This window comes from Geotrypetes seraphini, chromosome 8, assembly GCF_902459505.1.
Source record: "Geotrypetes seraphini chromosome 8, aGeoSer1.1, whole genome shotgun sequence".
NCBI classification, from domain to species: domain Eukaryota; kingdom Metazoa; phylum Chordata; class Amphibia; order Gymnophiona; family Dermophiidae; genus Geotrypetes; species Geotrypetes seraphini.
In genome coordinates this window covers 35,595,413-35,612,527 of record NC_047091.1, presented here as the reverse complement: position 1 = coordinate 35,612,527, position 17,115 = coordinate 35,595,413, and the positions used below count along the sequence as shown (strand labels likewise).

Sequence of the window (17,115 nt, the reverse complement as noted above, 5' to 3'; positions counted from 1 at the left end):
AAATACAACTAGATTATCATCTTCTGAGCACATTGTGACTGATCCGCTGGGTCGTGGTGGACACATTTGTAGGCAGGATCTGGGGATTTGATGGACACGCCTGGAATTGGATTGGTTAGCTAAGTGCAGAGGATCTTGCTAGATTGCTGGGTGATCTACCCACCACACACAGAATAGACTTTGCCCCAAGACTGAAAGACAGCAGCTTGGATGTGAAGAGGTTTCAGTGTTGGACAAAAAGTGGATGCCCATTGGCAGGGAAGTCGGAATCTCTCCAAGTGATCATGAGTCAAGGATTCTGGAAAACGTACAAAGCCAGAGTGCTGCAGAGCTTTGGGAATGAACAGGAAGAGGAGTTGCAAGATGAGGTAAATGAGAAGGGCAGGATGCTGCCTTCTCTCTTATGGTAAACATGGGTCCTATCCAGAAAGAGAGGCAGGAGGAGAAGGGCTGTAGCACTAGCAAGGGTGTGAGAAGGATTTTGCCCCAGAATCAGAGAGGGAATGAGCTTAGGGCAAGCACAAATTATGTCCCAAAATGATTGGGAGTGAGAAACCCAGTTGAAAATTAACCCTCCCTGGACATGGTGGAAGTGTTCTGTCAATATTGGGGGGTGCTGGTTCCTATGAGTTACACAGGGCTTTCTTAGAACTGTACCACAGCTAACCTGGAAGAAAAGGCCACCGTGGTCCCTATCCCCTTTTCTTGTCCCCATAGTCTGCATGTTCTTTCTCTTTCAGAGGGAGAACCCTCAACCCATGGACCCTCAACCCTCAGCGGTCATGGAAGAAGGGATCAGCTCTGTATCTCAACTGGCACAAAAGGTAGGGCAACATTTATTTATTTGGTTCACAATAAAATAGGTAACATCCATATATATAACAAATGTACATAAAACCACCTTTAGATGTATGAATGGACCTGGGGGAATGAAAACAAAAACTGTGGATACAGATGTTCTGGAGATAATTTATTAAACACTGACATATAAAACTATGAAAATTCAATTAAAAAAGTACAATGATAAAAAAAATACTATGATAGAAATCCAACCAACCCTACACGGTCCGTGTTTCAGCGAACACGCCTTCCTCAGGGGTCCAATTTTTTGCTACTTTAGCTTGTCTACGGTGTTCTTTACTCACATGTTTAAAGACAATAGACTGTTTTCAGTCCAATTCTTTATATGTGAGGTTGCAAACCATTGGACTCCTGAGGAAGGCGTGTTCACCGAAACACGGTCCGTGTAGGGTCCAGTTGGATTTTTATCACAGTATTTTTTATCATTGTACTTTTTAAATTGAATTTTCATGGTTTTATATGTCAGTGTTTAATAAATTATCTCCAGAACATCTGTATCCACAGTTTTTGTTTTCATCGGTGGATTGTTTTCACTGTGGATCATTGGGTCTCCCCATTTTTCTTTGTTGTGAACCTGGGGGGAGCCTCGAGCTAAGTAGGAAAATATGACGATAACTACAGAGCATAGGACCTAGTTTGTCTTCCCATTCTCAATACCTATAGACCTTCTTTATCAGAGATGAAACAGCAGAGCTACTGCAGCATATTTGCAACCTGTCCTTGAGAACAGGGGTAATCCCGGAGGACTGGAAGACAGCGAATGTTACACCGATCTTCAAAAAAGGATCGAGAGGCGACCCGGGAAACTACAGACCGATGAGCTTAACCTCTGTTCCGGGGAAGATGGCCGAATCACTGATCAGGGAACGTATCAATGAGCATATAGAAAAAAATAATCTGATGAGATCGAGCCAGCATGGTTTCTGTAAAGGCCGATCATGCCAGACAAATCTACTGCATTTCTTTGAGGGGATAAGTAAGCAATTGGACCAAGGTGACCCAGTAGACATTATATATCTAGATTTCCAAAAAGCCTTCGACAAGGTGCCCCATGAGCGCTTACTGAAGAAACTGTGGTGTCATGGGGTGGAAGGGGACGTGCACAGATGGATCAAAAATTGGCTGGCGGACAGGAAACAAAGGGTAGGAGTAAAGGGGCACTACTCTGACTGGATAGGGGTCACAAGTGGTGTTCCGCAAGGGTCAGTGCTGGGACCACTGCTGTTCAATATATTTATTAATGATCTAGAAACGGGGACAATGTGCGAAGTTATCAAGTTCGCGGATGACACAAAACTCTCCAGCAGGGTCAGAACTGTTGAGGAATGCAAAGAACTGCAGAGCGACCTGAACAAACTGAGTGAGTGGGCAAAAAAATGGCAGATGAGCTTCAATGTGGAGAAATGTAAGGTCTTGCACATAGGGAAGGGGAACTCCATGTACAGCTACGCGATGGGAGGGAGGGTACTCGGGGAAGGCAGCCAAGAAAAAGATCTGGGGGTATTGGTGGATAACACAATGAAGCCGGCGGCGCAATGTGCAGCGGCCTCAAAAAAAGCGAACAGAATGTTGGGCATTATCAAGAAAGGTATCACTACCAGAACGAAGGAAGTTATCCTACCACTGTATCGAGCAATGGTGCGCCCACATCTGGAATACTGCGTCCAATACTGGTCGCATACCTCAAGAAGGACATGGCAATACTCGAGAGGGTCCAGAGGAGGGCAACGAGGATGATAAAGGGTATGGAGAACCTTTCATATGCCGAACGGTTAGACAGGCTGGGGCTCTTTACCCTGGAGAAGCGGAGACTGAGAGGGGACATGATAGAGACTTATAAAATCATGAAAGGCATAGAGAAGGTGGAGAGGGACAGATTCTTTAGACTAGCAGGGACAACTAAAACAAGAGGTCATTCAGAAAAACTGAGAGGAGACAGATTCATAACGAATGCAAGGAAGTTCTTCTTCACTCAGAGGGTGGTGGACACCTGGAACGCGCTTCCCGGAGAGGTGATAAGACAGAGTACAATTCTGGGGTTCAAAAAGGGACTGGATGACTTCCTGGAAGCGAAGGGGATTACAGGGTACAGATAGAGGTTTACCTTACAGGACATTGAGCGAATAGGGTATGGATATTTTAGGTTAGGTAGGGAACACTTTCAGGTCATGGACCTGGGGGGCCGCCGCGGGAGCGGACTGCCGGGCACAATGGACCCCTGGTCTGACCCGGCAGAGGCAATGCTTATGTTCTTATGTTCTTATCATCAATTCTTTGCAACTTTAATTATCTCTTAAATTCAGATAACGGTTTGATCCTTACCACCTCTTCTGGGAGGCTGTTCTTTGCATCCATTGCCCTCTCAGGCAGGAAACATCTTCTTAGGTATCTTGAGTTTACCTCTGCCATAGATGCTTCCTTAAAATTGGCTGTGTGCTGAAACCTGTTTGCCTTTTGAAGACGGTTTAGACTTTTAGCATGTTAGGGTTTTCAGAAAGTTTGTTTCCATAGCCTTGAGATGTTACCGGAGGAAAGAGTGGCACCACCTTCTCGAGGGATGGTGTGGTTCCTGCCTCCTGCAAATCACAGATTAAGAAAAGGAGCACCAGTTGAATGCCACCACTAAACAAACACAACAAAAAGTGGAGCATAATGACAGACCAGCATCAGAAAACAAAAGGCCTCGTTGAGACCCTTAAATACGAGAAAATTATTCTAGTACTCGTATGAGTTGAGACTCCTCTTGCTAGTCTGTCGTCATGCCCCACTTCTCATCACTGAACTATAAAACACAACCAGCCCCAGGACTTTCAAGCAAAAATCTAGTGGCTGGGTTCCCAAATTCTACTGTTTCAGCAAACACATCTGCTTTCTCTTTTACAAGGGTTATTTTCTTTAGTAGGACTTTGCTTTAGCCATACATCTTGTTTGGTCAACCAATTGTCCTTTAATGTGTTTTATAGACTATAGGAAATTGGAGATTATTAATGTCATTTGTTAAACATTTTCCAGTATTCATCGTCACGCTATTCTATATACCCCCTAATAAATGGAATCAAGCAAAAGATGATTTCTACGAACACCTTCTTGCGAACTCCTCAGCAGGTACCTACAATCTCTTAGCAGGAGACATCAACCTGCACCTAGAACAGAAAGAGAACCCAAATGTCGCAGACCTTCTCTCCTTCCTCACGACACTAGGCTTCTCCAATCCCCCCCAAACCACAACCCATAACAAAGGCCACCACCTCGACCTCATCACCTTTCTCTCCAATACCAACACCACCCCCAATATAAATCTCTTAGACCAAACCTGGTCAAATACCCCCTGGTCTGACCACCTCCTGTGCAATTTTGAACTTGCCTGGCACAAAAAACAACCTGACAAAAAGCCTAACCCCATCCATACAAAGCAATCCATCTGGACAAGAGAACATCTTAATCCAGCAGACTTCTGGTCACACTACACTCTCATCTCCGACTCCGACGTAGACCCCAACTTCCACCTAAATTGGGAAAAAATTTAGCGACCAGGTCCTTAACACCACTGCCCCTCTTAAACTTCGCTCGAAAACTCTTCGCCCTTCAAACAGCTGGTTTGACGCGGACCTCCTGACCATAAAACGAGAAGTCCGGAAACATGAAAGAATCTGGCGTAAATCAAGGACTGATTCAGACAGACTTACCTGGCGACTGAAAGTCAAAGAATACAAAAAACAGATCATCGATAAGCGCAGTAAACACTACTCCCAACTAATAAACTCCCCTTCTCTAAACAGCAAAGCACTTTTTAGACTAGTTAACTCCCTATTCGATATAGACTCTCACAAACGCTCCACCTCCGACCTCCCTCCCTCCGCAATCACTCTAGCCGACCACTTCGCGAACAAAATCCACACTCTAAAACTGTCTCTTTCAGCTCACAGCCCCGATCCCCCACTCAACCTACGCGCAGCAGATACTGAAGGTTCAATAGCCGACATGTCCTGGACCTCCTTTGTAAATCCTGACTGGAATCTATTCCTCGAACTTTATTCTAAATACGCCAATTCCAACTGCCTATTAGATACTTGTCCTCCCACCATCATGAAATGCGCCCCCCCCATCATTCAAAGCAGAACTCTTCAATTGGGTATCTCTATGCCTGTCCACGGGATACTTCCCGTCCGAACTTGGCCACATCCTCATTTCCCCAATCCCTAAACAACCCAAGGAGCCAATCTCTTCCATCACCAACTACAGACCCATCGCCAACATACCACTCTTCCAAAAACTCATGGAAGGTCTTGTCAACAACAACCTTACGAATTACCTCAACAAGTTCAATATTCTTCATGACTCCCAGTCCGGTTTCCGCCCAAATCATAGCACCGAAACCGTCCTAGCTGCCCTGACAAATTACCTCCTCCACCTGTTCTCTCTGGGTAAAAGCGCCCTGATACTTCAATTCGACCTGAGTAGTGCCTTCGACCTGGTCGACCACGACATTATGCTCAACTGCCTTGACTCCATCGGCATCTCCGGACAGGTAATAGATTGGTTCACAGGCTTCCTAACAAATCGTACCTACCAGGTCCACAGTAATGGAGCCTTCTCCCACCACTGGCGTAACCCTTGTGGAGTCCCACAAGGCTCTCCCCTATCCCCCTCCCTATTCAATATTTACTTGACCCCTCTGGCACGAAGCCTAGCAAACTCTAACCTAAAATCGTTCATATATGCAGATGACATCACCATCATTGTCCCCATTACCTCACTCACTCTAGAAACGGAAAAAACTCATCGCATCTATCCTCACCAAGTTAGAACTGTGGACCTCAAAACTCAAATTAAAATTGAACTCTGAAAAAACCAAAATCTTCCTAGCGAGTCCCAACCACAAATTAACAAACACTTCCCTCAGATTGAATGGGCTAGATTACCCTATCTTACCCACCATAAAAATCCTTGGAGTCATCCTGGACCGCACCCTAACCTTCGATGACCATACCAGTGCCCAGGTGAAAAAATGTTTCTGTACCCTCTGGAAACTGCGCACCATCAAACGCTACTTCGACCACCAAGCCTTCCGTCTACTCGTTCAATCTCTGGTATTAAGCATATTAGACTACTGCAACATTATTTACCTGGGATCCTATGAAAATACCATCAAACGTCTTAGAACAGTCCAAAATGCGGCCGTCCGCCTCATCTATGATCTCAAAAAATACGACCATGTTAGCCCCTACTACACCAAACTCCATTGGCTTCCAGTTGAGGCAAGGATCATCTTTAAGTTCGCCTGCCTCTGTTTCAAAACTCTTACAGGATCTTCCCCAATCTACTTGTCTGAGCACCTTGAAATAGCAGGCCCCTCTCGCACACGAAAAGCCCACCTATTCACCTTTCCCTCCCTAAAAGGCTGCCTCTACAAGAGATTCATTGATAGAACCCTAGCATTCCAAGCGGGCAAATGGAACAATTGCCTTACCGCCCTCATCTCCAACTCCCCGCCCTACCACCTGTTCAGGAAGTCACTAAAAACCTACCTCTTCGACAAATTCCGCTAACGCTGCCTTCCCTCCTTCCCTGCACCCTCCTGACCTCGACATGCCTCCATTCCCTCTGACTACGCCCCCCTCCCAAGCCACTATGGCCTCTCTTTCTCAATCTTTGTTTTATCTAATTGCCCTGCCTTTTCATTGCCTCCATTTACCACCGCTATAACATGTAACATCGCTATATACGTACTGTCTCTTCTTTAGTATATGCCTTTTTATTACTGCTATTTATGTAACATCTCTGTAAATGTAACAACACTGTAATATGTATCATCGCTGTAAATGTACAGTCTCTTCTATTGTTAACCGCATTGAACTTCCATGGTATTGCGGTATACAAGAATAAAGTTATTATTATTATTATTATTATTATCATTAGATTCTGCATGTGCATAGTGCCTGTAATCAGACAAATATTTATTTGATTTTTATTTATTGTTATTTAATAACCAACTTTAGGAAGAGATTCACCCACTGATTCATAACTGCTAAAGAGCATTAGATTGCTTTGGGAATGTATTTGCAGTCCATGAGTTACATTGGACAAATAATGGGAGTTTGGGCAATTCATAAGTGCAATCTATAATAAGACTGGATTTGCTAGAGATGTCTAAAAATCTGGGTGAACAGAGATTTGAATAGAGGGAGTACACTAGATGTGGTATATTTCAATTTTAGCAAATTCTTTGACAGTGTTCCACAAAGGCATCCAAAAGGGCCCCAAAGTGACGGACTGGGTCAGGAGCTGGTTGAGTGGAAGGCAACAGAGGGTAGTGGTCAATGAATATCGCTGTTACTAGTGCTGTGCCTCAATGTTCGGTTCTTGGGCCTGTTCGTTTTAACATTTTTGTAAGCGATATTGCTGAAGGGCTGTCAGATAAGATTTGCCTCTTTGTGGATGATACAAAATTTGCAATAGACATTCCTGATGGTGTGAATAACATGAGGAAGGACCTAGCGAAGCTTGAAGAATGGTCTGAAATTTGGCAACTAAGATTTAATGCTAAGAAATGCAAGGTCATGCATTTGGGCTGCAAAACCTTGAAGAGAACGGTACAGTTTAGGGGGTGAAGAACTTTCGTGCATGAAAGAGGAGTGCAACTTGGGTGTGATAATATGTGATGATCTTAAGGTGGCCAAATAGGTTGAAAAAGTGATGGTGAAAGCTAAGGATGCTAGAGTGCATAGGGAGAGGTATGGCCAGGAGGAAAAAGGAGGTTATTGATCCCCCTGTATAAGACTCTGGTGAGACCTCATTTAGAATATTGTGTACAATTCTGGAGGCCGAACCTTCAAAAAGATATAAAAAGGATGGAGTTGGTCCAGAGGAAGGCTACTAAAATAATGTATGGGCTTCATCATAAGACGTATGGGAACAGACTTAAGGAAAGGCAGGGAGGGGAGATATGATAGAGACATTTAAATACCTATGTGGCATAAATGTGCATGAGGCGAGTCTCTCATTTCAAAGGAAGCTCTGGAATGAGAGGACATGGGATGAAGTTAAGAGGTGTTAGGCTCAGGAGTGATCTAAGAAAATACTTTTTTACTGAAAGGGTGGTAGATGCATGGAATAGTCTCACGGTAGAGGTGGTAGAGAAAAACACTGTGTCTGAATTCAAGAAAGCGTGGGACAGCTACGTGGGATCTCTTAGAGAGAGGAGGAGATAATGGATGCTGCAGATGTGCAGACTAGATGGGCCATTTGTCCTATATCTGCCATCACGTTTCTATGTTTCTACAATTTATTGCTCTTCATTTCAATGTTGATTGAATAAGTAGAATATCTGTTAAGTGATTTACAAAGAATTTTCAGGCGTCCTTGAGCAGAAGGTTCCTGAATGTACCTCCCTGTATTCTGCATATTACACACATAGGGCTGAATTCTGTATATGACTCCAAAGGTTGGATGCCGGGAAGATCCACGTGAAGCTCATAGTCTATAAGATCGTCCAACATTTATAGAATACTAGCATAACACACAGAGCACACCTACTTCTGGGCACCAGATTTATACCTGGTTCCATCAGGCGTGAGTCCAGCACCCGGAGTTAAGCATGGATAGGCCTTAGTATATAATATGGCAGCTAATTTTAGGGAATACCCATGAGATGCCCATACCCCAGAAGAGAATCTACTCGAGGGATCTGCAAGCTCGGATCAGTAGAAGAGAAATCAGCAGACCTCCACATGAAGATCAGAGTCCCGACAAAACGTTTAAGTCCATCGCAGTTGGGCTCAGTATTTCTTTGATGCCATTAAAGCCTTGTCACTACTCCCGTCTTGGTGTGGTGGTTTGCTGTTTTCTCTTTTGCTGATCCATCTGTACCTCTCCCATGGCCGCTCTTCCTTTTGAGTTGCTTGCGGGAAAAGTTAGGTGCCATATTCTAGAACAGAGCACAGGGGAGACTCCAATTAAGTGCTTGATAACACCAATTAATTGCTTCATTGATGCTCATTACCATCCATTAATCAATTAAGTTGTGCACAGACCTTGGGCAACTTATATAGAGTCCAGCTGGCATCTAGAGGTATATTTATTTAGGTGCATCAGAGGTGCCATTAATTCACAGATAGGCACCTATGTGCATAAGTTGCTATTCTAGTGCCTCACTACGAGGGGGGGTATGCATGTGGGTGTGTAGGGATGGAGATCTGATAAGTTCTGATCCAGGGCATCAGAACACAGGCAGGGTCAGCACACAGGCGGTTCTGAACACAGGCCAGGTCGGCACACTGACCTAGGCCCTGTGTGCGGATCTAGGTCTGTGTGTGGATCTGAGGCCCTGTTTCTCATTCCCTCTCCCTTCTTGCCATGCAACCATTCTAAGTAAAGGAAAATACTAACATCTTGTCACAAGACTGCATTTGTCACATATTAACCTGACACACATTTACCCTTATTCCTTATCTTGTTTAAGCATCCCTTATATGGGCAATAATCAGACTCTGCCTAGGCCCTGAGCTCAAGGCTAATCAAGAAAGCTTGAGGAGTATGCATTATAACCTTTGGACTGTCACAAGCTTATCTTATTTGAGCAGTTCTTATTAGGAAAGGACATCAGCTGACAGGCATTGCACAGGTTTTGCATATGTGCAAAGACTCAGGCCCTGTCCACGTGTTAATCAGGCCCTTGTCTAAATGCTGAGTTGGAGGATGATCACGAGGTAAAAGCACGAGGTAATCACGAGGTAAAAAGCATGTACCTATCTTTGTATCCATCAATGTAAAACCATGTACCTTTGTACCCACCAATCATGAGATGTGTAAACGAGGGAGTTACTATTATGTCATTAGCTTAGAAGCATAATAAATAGGGACTCGGAGCTAGCCCTTACTAGTGCCTCCTCCCGATTCTAAGATTGCGCGTGTGTGTGTTTCCTTTGTGGGGCATTTCTACATGGATGAAGCATGGACAGAACATGAGCATGTCTCCCAAATACACACATAGACACATGGAATAAGAAGATGTGTCTAAACATGGGTGCACCAATGCCAACAGACCAATATTCCATAACAGAATCTTGGTGCCCTCCAACCCCCCCCCCCTCCCCCCATGGTCACTAACTCCCTCCCACACCTTAAAAATAAGAATGAAACAGTACATAGCTATCTCTAGATAACATCTGGTATAGGAAATCCTTGTACAGCATCACAAAGGTGTCTTAAGTAGTCTAGTGAGTCACAGAGAGGAGGACCCAGGCCCATAAGACACTCTAACCACTACTTTTCTGGTGAAAAGTGTGAGGTCACAAAACTCTACTATACTGCATAGCAGTGCCATATGCAGCCATAAGGGCTATTGGAGTGGTAGACAGGTGGGTAGGTTTTGAGGGTGTTATGGAGGGCTCACCATAAATTAGAAGGGGGTATATGGTGAGATGTACTTCTTTATGTGAAGTTCCACTAGAGTAATATCAGTATGTTCATGAGGCCAGTCCATTAGAATGCTGGCCCTTCCCAGGTTCAAATGGTATGGATTAAGACAATTTCAACTTGGATGGATTTGTGTTAAAAAAAAAAAAATGGCGACTAAAGTTGGATGTCCTAAGGGTCAGACATCTAAGTAGGCGATTCCCCCCCCCCCTAAAAAAAGGACATCCTTTGGTGCTGCCGGTTTCTAAAATAGCCGTTTCTCCGCCTCCAGCTTTGGACGCAGGAAATGTCCTTAGTCAGACTTAGATGTCCTATTGAAAATGGCCCCCTGTGTCTTCGCTTGCACTCCAGGGGGTGTTGCATTGTCTATATTACCCTGACTGTGTTCCCCTTTTTCCCCCCCAGGTCCAGGGAGCTGGCGCTAGAGGCTGGAGATCCATGGCATCTTTATTTAACAAAGAGGATGAGCACAAGCTCTTGACTCCTGACCCCAGCGCTGATCAGTAAGCAGGTGGAACCGGAAAGCAAGCACAAAGAAATCCTTATGAGCATTCTGGTGACCTTTCTGCTAAACTGCTGTAGTCTGATCGGTGGCCTAGTAAAGGAAGGGCGGGGTCTGCCCCGGGCACGGTCTTCCTATGAGCGCAGCACCCTTCCTCACCACCCCGCCCCCACCCCTGCTCCTCTCCTTGCCGCGCACTCGTCTTCCCCGTACCATTTCTACTTCCCCGGCATGAGGTTGCTGCCTGTGTCAGCATCGGCGCGCTCTCGGACATCACTTCCGGGATCCGCATCTAGGAAGTGATGTCAAAGGGCGAGCAGACGTCGACGTGGGTATGCTGCTGACGCCGGAGAAGTTTAAAAGGGAAGGGGAAAGGAAAGGGGGCGGGATACCACTCACCCTCACTACACCACTGAGTCTGATGGTCTTTCCGTCGCAGAAAGCATGGAACGGGAAGGACAGGAGCCAGGTCATGCACGGTGGAGTCATTCCCAGTGGGCCCCGTTGTACTGAAATGGGGCCCACTGATGACCTGCCACATTTTTCCTCCCTCTTCTACCTCTCTTCCCCTTTGCCATTTATTCTATTGTCCCTTTCATTTCCATCTTCTTTTTCATTCTCCTTCTATTGCTGTCCCTCTCTCTCTCTCTTTCTTATATTCTATCTCCTTAAATTCCTCAGTGTCTTTTTATCCCTCTCTTTGTTCTTTTTTTCTCTTTATCTTTTGCCGTGTTCATTTTGAGGACTCAAAAGGCATATGAGAACTGTGGAAATGAGTATCTCAGTAGCCAGGTTTATTCTTCAAATTAAAAGTCAAAACACAAGAGAAATCCAATGAGTCTGCAGTAATAGTCAAACAGCAAAAGCAAAAAACAAAAAAAGACTGCAGAGACGATGTACAAGATGCCAAGACTTTATTTTAAACAATGTGTGTCCAAAAAATGGTTCACTTTGTGTTTGAGACCTGGTCCGGGTCTCAAACACAAAGTGAACCATTTTTTTAGACACAAATTGTTTATTGTTTAAAATAAAGTCTTGGCATCTTGTACATCGTCTCTGCAGTCTTTTTTGCTTTTTGCTTTGCTGTTCAAATTAAAATTCTTCACACGTAAAAGCGATGCAGATACGTGACACAACCAATGAGTAGACGGTGAAAAGTCTGCGGCATGGACCCAACACGATCTGTGTTTCGGTATTTGACAACCTTCTCCCGGGGTCTGACCGTTTAAAGCCACAACAGGTAAAATTGCAAAAAAAGCATCCAGGATATGGTGTGCTGAAGTCGGAATGCTGTCAACGCAGTCCAAAGCCCGCCAAGTATCTGCATCGCTTTTACTTGTGAAGACTTTTAATTTGAACAATAAACCTGGCTACTGAGATACTCGTTTCCACAGTCCTCTTCTGCCTTTGGTTGTCTCCTTCTTACTGTGGAATCATTTGGTGACTTTCTCTTGGTTCATTTTGAGGACCCATCATACTCCTTCTCTTCTCAACCCATTTATCCCTTCTCATTGTAGTCCTCTTGCATTGAAGCCTGAAGATAACGTAGCCTCAGAGAAAACACCTGGATTATGGGACATCTTTGCCACCAAATGGCAAATGAGTTCTTCCCAGAGCAAGAACTTGGCCCAGTCTGAGTTCAGCGAACGGGTGGCAGAAACCAGCACTGCTCCGGGGGACCAACTTGTAGATGATGCCAACAGCAGCGATGGCAGGGAAGCTGAAGAGATGCCCTTCAAGTGGAGCTTCGTGACCAACAAACTGGCTGAGCTGAGGAGCAAAAGTGGTCCAAAGAGTAATTAAAGCCGACAGGAACAAAGAGGGGGGCTGCTGATGCTCAGTTTCAGTCTTCCCCCCCCCCCCCCCCCGCAAAGTGACATGGCACTAGGACTGTACTACCTGAGGTCTACAGCTGGAAAATCAGATCTCACTGCTCTGTGGAGAGATCGGCTTCTGTTTTCCATTCTAGCTGAGTGACAAGATGTAATAATACCTATTGCAGAGCTGTAAGGCAATCTGTTTGTGTATCATACAGTATGGTGAGATCTAAATAAGTTATCCATTCTACAGTGCAACAATGTAACCAGTAGCGTAGCGAGAGTAGGAGGAGCCCGGAGCAGTGGTGCCCCCTGTGCGCTCCTCTCCCTTCCTGCTCCTTCTGCGCCCCTCCTCCCCCCGGCTCCTTTTCGCCACCACACCACACTTGTGCTGTCCCTTCCCCTCACGTACCTCTGTAAATCTTCACCAGCGCGAGTGGCTTCTCTAGCATGCTGCTTGCACCAGCGTTGGGTTTCTCTCCGACCCTGCGACCTGGAAGTGATTCAGAAGGGAACCAGGCAGTGTGAGCAACAGACAGAAGTTGATCATGGCTGGTGAAGATCTACAGAGGTACGGAATGGGGGGGGGGAAGGGATGGCGTGAGCATTGCATGGTGGCAGGGTGGAGAGGTGCCAGTGTCCCCATCGAGATGGTGCCCGAGTCGGTCCTCATCCCCTGATGCCACTGAATGTAACCATATTCATCTCCGTGTCATTAGTCACTTTTGCAACAGAACCAATCACAATCTACACAGATTCACCTTTGTTATCCAGCGTGCACCGCAAGGACATGTCTGAGTTCATCACACACTGTAAGACAACCTGTATCCCTCAGAGATTACAGAAATTTGAGTTTTCTAGTGTACACCCCAGAGATATGCCTCAGTCCATCACACACTGCAAAACCAACCTGTATCCTTCACACATTACAGAGAAGTATTTGAGTTCAGATATATATATGTGGGTTATTCAGTGCACACTGGGATCATTACCTGCCAGAAAGGTATAATCCTGGGTTACCCATCAGGCACTGGAGATATGCACCTGAGGTTTTCATGCACACGCTGCAGCAACATAGCATCAGCTCAACCATTCAAAGATCTTTACCGGCTTGGCAGGCAAGAGGTTCTTTCTCTTGTCCCACTGCTCTCTCTTTCTCTCTTTATTTACTGAATGGCTTTTTTTGTGAGGAAGAAGAGAGAGGTAAGGAGTTTACACTTATGTTTTCCAAAGGGTATGAAATGTGCTCAAATGTTGTGAGCAAAACATTATTTGTATATATTTTTGAGGGCAAGTACAGTAAAGAGAAGACCTGCAGTGAGGCAGTAATGGAAGAAGAAGACATTTTGCATGTTTGGGGAATGGAGAGGATTCTTAGTCTGGTGGGTGAGAATTGGAAGTGTGAATAAGATGTTATTCTTACTAATACTGATACTTCCCTATGCTGTGATTTGCTCATATTTTTGTCATAGTTAAGATTTTGATATTGTAATCATTTGCTGTGCGTTTCCTTATCTTCACTCTGCGACCCGATTGGTATGTGTTGGTTTGAAACAATTTAACCCAGCATTAAATACGTTTTATGTTCCTACGGATGTATTGTAAGAACGAGATGATCCAGTCAACAGATAGGGGAGGCCGTGGAGTCTGGAGTGCACTGGACAGCGGGTTGTGAGAAAAGGGAAATGTTTAGAAACAAACCTCCCTTTCATAGGAGAACTGTCAACTCTTGCAGAAAATTTCAGGGTTTGTTTTATCCTGAACTCTGATCACAGCGCTCAGATTAAAACACAGCTTCCCAAATCTGGTCATCGATCCCACAACCACTTATTTATTTATGTAAAAAATTTATATACCACCTATGATCTAATAAACACAAAACTTAAAATTAACAAACTTCCTTTCACTCTTATCTAAAATTACAAACTTCACTCACTCTCAGCAAACAACCAAGTCACAGCCTAGAAAATCCTACAAACAGTCTCTCTATAACATAGACGACCAAAAACTGTCTGCTTGTGGACTTCAAAGACCAAAACCAATACAGAAACTACTTATTCCGTAAGGATCAAACTGAACCATGAGCTGGATTAGCTCTACAAATAAGCGTCCACAAATAGCTTGGTTGTTAACAGTTTTTTGAAACTAAAACGGTCAGTATTGCACCACTCTAGAAATCAAAATGTAGTAAAAGTTAGCCAAATATAGGACAATGAAGCCATTGTGACATCACTGATGAGGTTGGCTCTTATTGATGGAACGAGGCATTATGATGTCACAATGCCAGATCTGGTTATCAGAGGCTGAAACTCTTCACACTATTTATCTATACTGTTCTCCCAAGTAGAGAATGACATGGGGATAAACTTTCCCTGTCCCCGCGGGAACTCATTTTCCCGTCCTGGTGAGTTCTGTCCCTGTCCTTGCCCCATTCCTGCAAGCTCCGTCCTCATCTGCACAAGCCTCAAACACTTTAAAATCATAAGTGTTTGAGGCTTGTTAAGGCAGAGCTTACAGGAATGGGACAGGGACAGCGGGAAAACTCGCGGGGATGGGGAAAAATGTGTCCCTGTGTCATTCTCTAGTCAGTACATCATTTTAGGTGTCCCGATAACTTATTCCAGAGAGACACTCCAGCAATTGAAAACATTTTTTTATTTCATGGCCACGTATCTCACACCTCCTTCTGTGATAATCTCGTGCCACCTTCTGATCTCAAAGCTCTGTTTGGTCTATAAACCTCCCAGAGAAGTTGAAACCAGTATGGGGCGTTTTCAGAGTGTAGACTAGTGGGGTGGGGAAGGGAATGGGATTTATATGTTGGATACACTAGAGATCCAGTCAGTGTATGCATAATTATCTTAAGTACGAAGGTGAACATAAAAAGTTGCCTCCGCTGAGGCAGACCAGAGGTCCATCTTGCCCAGCGGTCCGCTCCTGCAGCGGCCCATCAGGCCTAATTGCCTGAACAGTGTCCCTGACTAATTTTGTAACTGCCTCTAATCCTCTCCCTATTACCTATCTCTACTCCTTTCTGTACCCCTCAATCCCTTTGTCCTCCAGGTATCTATCCAAACCTTCTTTGAAGCCCTGTAGCGTGCTCCTGCTTATCACATCCTCCAGTAGCGCGTTCCATGTATCCACCACCCTCTGAGTGAAAAAGAACTTCCTGGCGTTTGTTCTAAACCTTTCCCCTTTCAATTTCTCCGAGTGCCCCCTTGTACTTGTGGTTCCCCGTAATTTGAAAAATCTGTCCCTGTCTACTCTTTCTATGCCCTTCATGATCTTGAAGGTTTCTATCATGTCTCCGCTTTTCCAGGGAGAAAAGCCCCAGCTTCTTCAGTCTGTCAGTATATGAGAGGTCTTCCATACCCTTTATTAGCTTAGTTGCTCTTCTCTGGACTCTCTCAAGTACCGCCATGTCCTTGAGGTGCGGCGACCAGTACTGGACACAGTACTCCAGGTGCAGGCGCACCATTGCACGATACAGTGGCAGGATGACTTCCTTCGTCCTGGTCGTGATACCCTTCTTAATGATGCCCAACATTTTGTTTGCCTTCCTTGAGGCTGTGGCGCACTGCGCCGATGCCTTCAATGATGTGTCTACCATCACTCCCAGGTCTCTTTCAAGGTTACTCACCCCTAGCGGTGATCCCCCCATTTTGTAAGTGAACATCGGGTTCTTTTTCCCTACATGCATGACCTTGCATTTCCCTATGTTGAAGCTCATTTGCCACTTTTTGGCCCACTCTTCCAGCGCTGTCAGATCTTTTTGGAGATCTTTGTAGTCCTCCGTGTTTTCAACCCTGCTGTATAGTTTGGTGTCATCCGCAAATTTAATAACCTCACATTTTGTTCCTGCCTCCAGGTCGTTAATAAATATATTGAACAGGAGCTGTCCCAGCACCGACCCCTGCGGAACTCCGCTCGTGACCCATTGCCAGTCTGAGTAATGGCCCTTTATTCCAACCCTCTGGTTCCTGTCCGCCAGCCAGTTTTGATCCATCGGTGGACCTCCCCTTGCACCCCGTGGTTTCATAGCTTCCTTAGCAGTCTTTCGTGTGGTACCTTGTCGAAGGTAAATGATGTCTATAGATTCCCGTTTATCCACCTGGCTGTTTACCCCCTCAAAGAAGTATAATAAGTTTGTGAGGGTGGTTTGAAAAGTTTGGTAAAAAAGCAAGTACACTTAACCCTGGATTCTCTAAATGGCGCCGATTACTTAGCCATGAGTAGGCGCCCAAGCTCAGTAAAAAAGCACCATGTAAAATTTTAAATGATGTTTGTAACTGAGTATCAAGGTGCCCATTATTGCCTAAAAAATCAGTGCAGGAATCATGCCTCCGTCGCTGTTTTAGTCGCCTAATGCTGGAAGTGGCGTTAGACGGCCTAAAGCAGGGATCTCAAAGTCCCTCCTTGAGGGCCGCAATCCAGTCAGGTTTTCAGGGTTTCTCCAATGAATATGCATTGACAGCAGTGCATACACATAGATCTCATGCATATTCATTGGGGAAATCC

General features: G+C 45.0%; 1 protein-coding gene across 1 annotated transcript; it reads left to right on the top strand.

Moving 5' to 3' along the window:
* Positions 1–284: 284 nt before the first annotated feature.
* C8H1orf232 (chromosome 8 C1orf232 homolog) lies at positions 285–12,583 on the top strand. Its single transcript, XM_033954604.1, has 4 exons — positions 285–368; positions 741–824; positions 10,684–10,781; positions 12,298–12,583. Exons 1-4 carry the CDS (start codon positions 285–287, stop codon positions 12,581–12,583), a joined length of 552 nt encoding a protein of 183 aa, XP_033810495.1.
* The last annotated feature ends 4,532 nt before the right edge of the window (positions 12,584–17,115 follow it).

Coding starts and splice junctions, on each gene's coding strand:
- C8H1orf232 (XM_033954604.1), top strand. CDS start 285: ATGAGTCAAGGATTCTGGAAAACGTACAAAGCCAGAGTGCTGCAGAGC. Junction 369..740: donor AAGAGGAGTTGCAAGATGAG/GTAAATGAGAAG, acceptor TTTCTCTTTCAG/AGGGAGAACCCTCAACCCAT. Junction 825..10,683: donor TATCTCAACTGGCACAAAAG/GTAGGGCAACAT, acceptor TTTCCCCCCCAG/GTCCAGGGAGCTGGCGCTAG.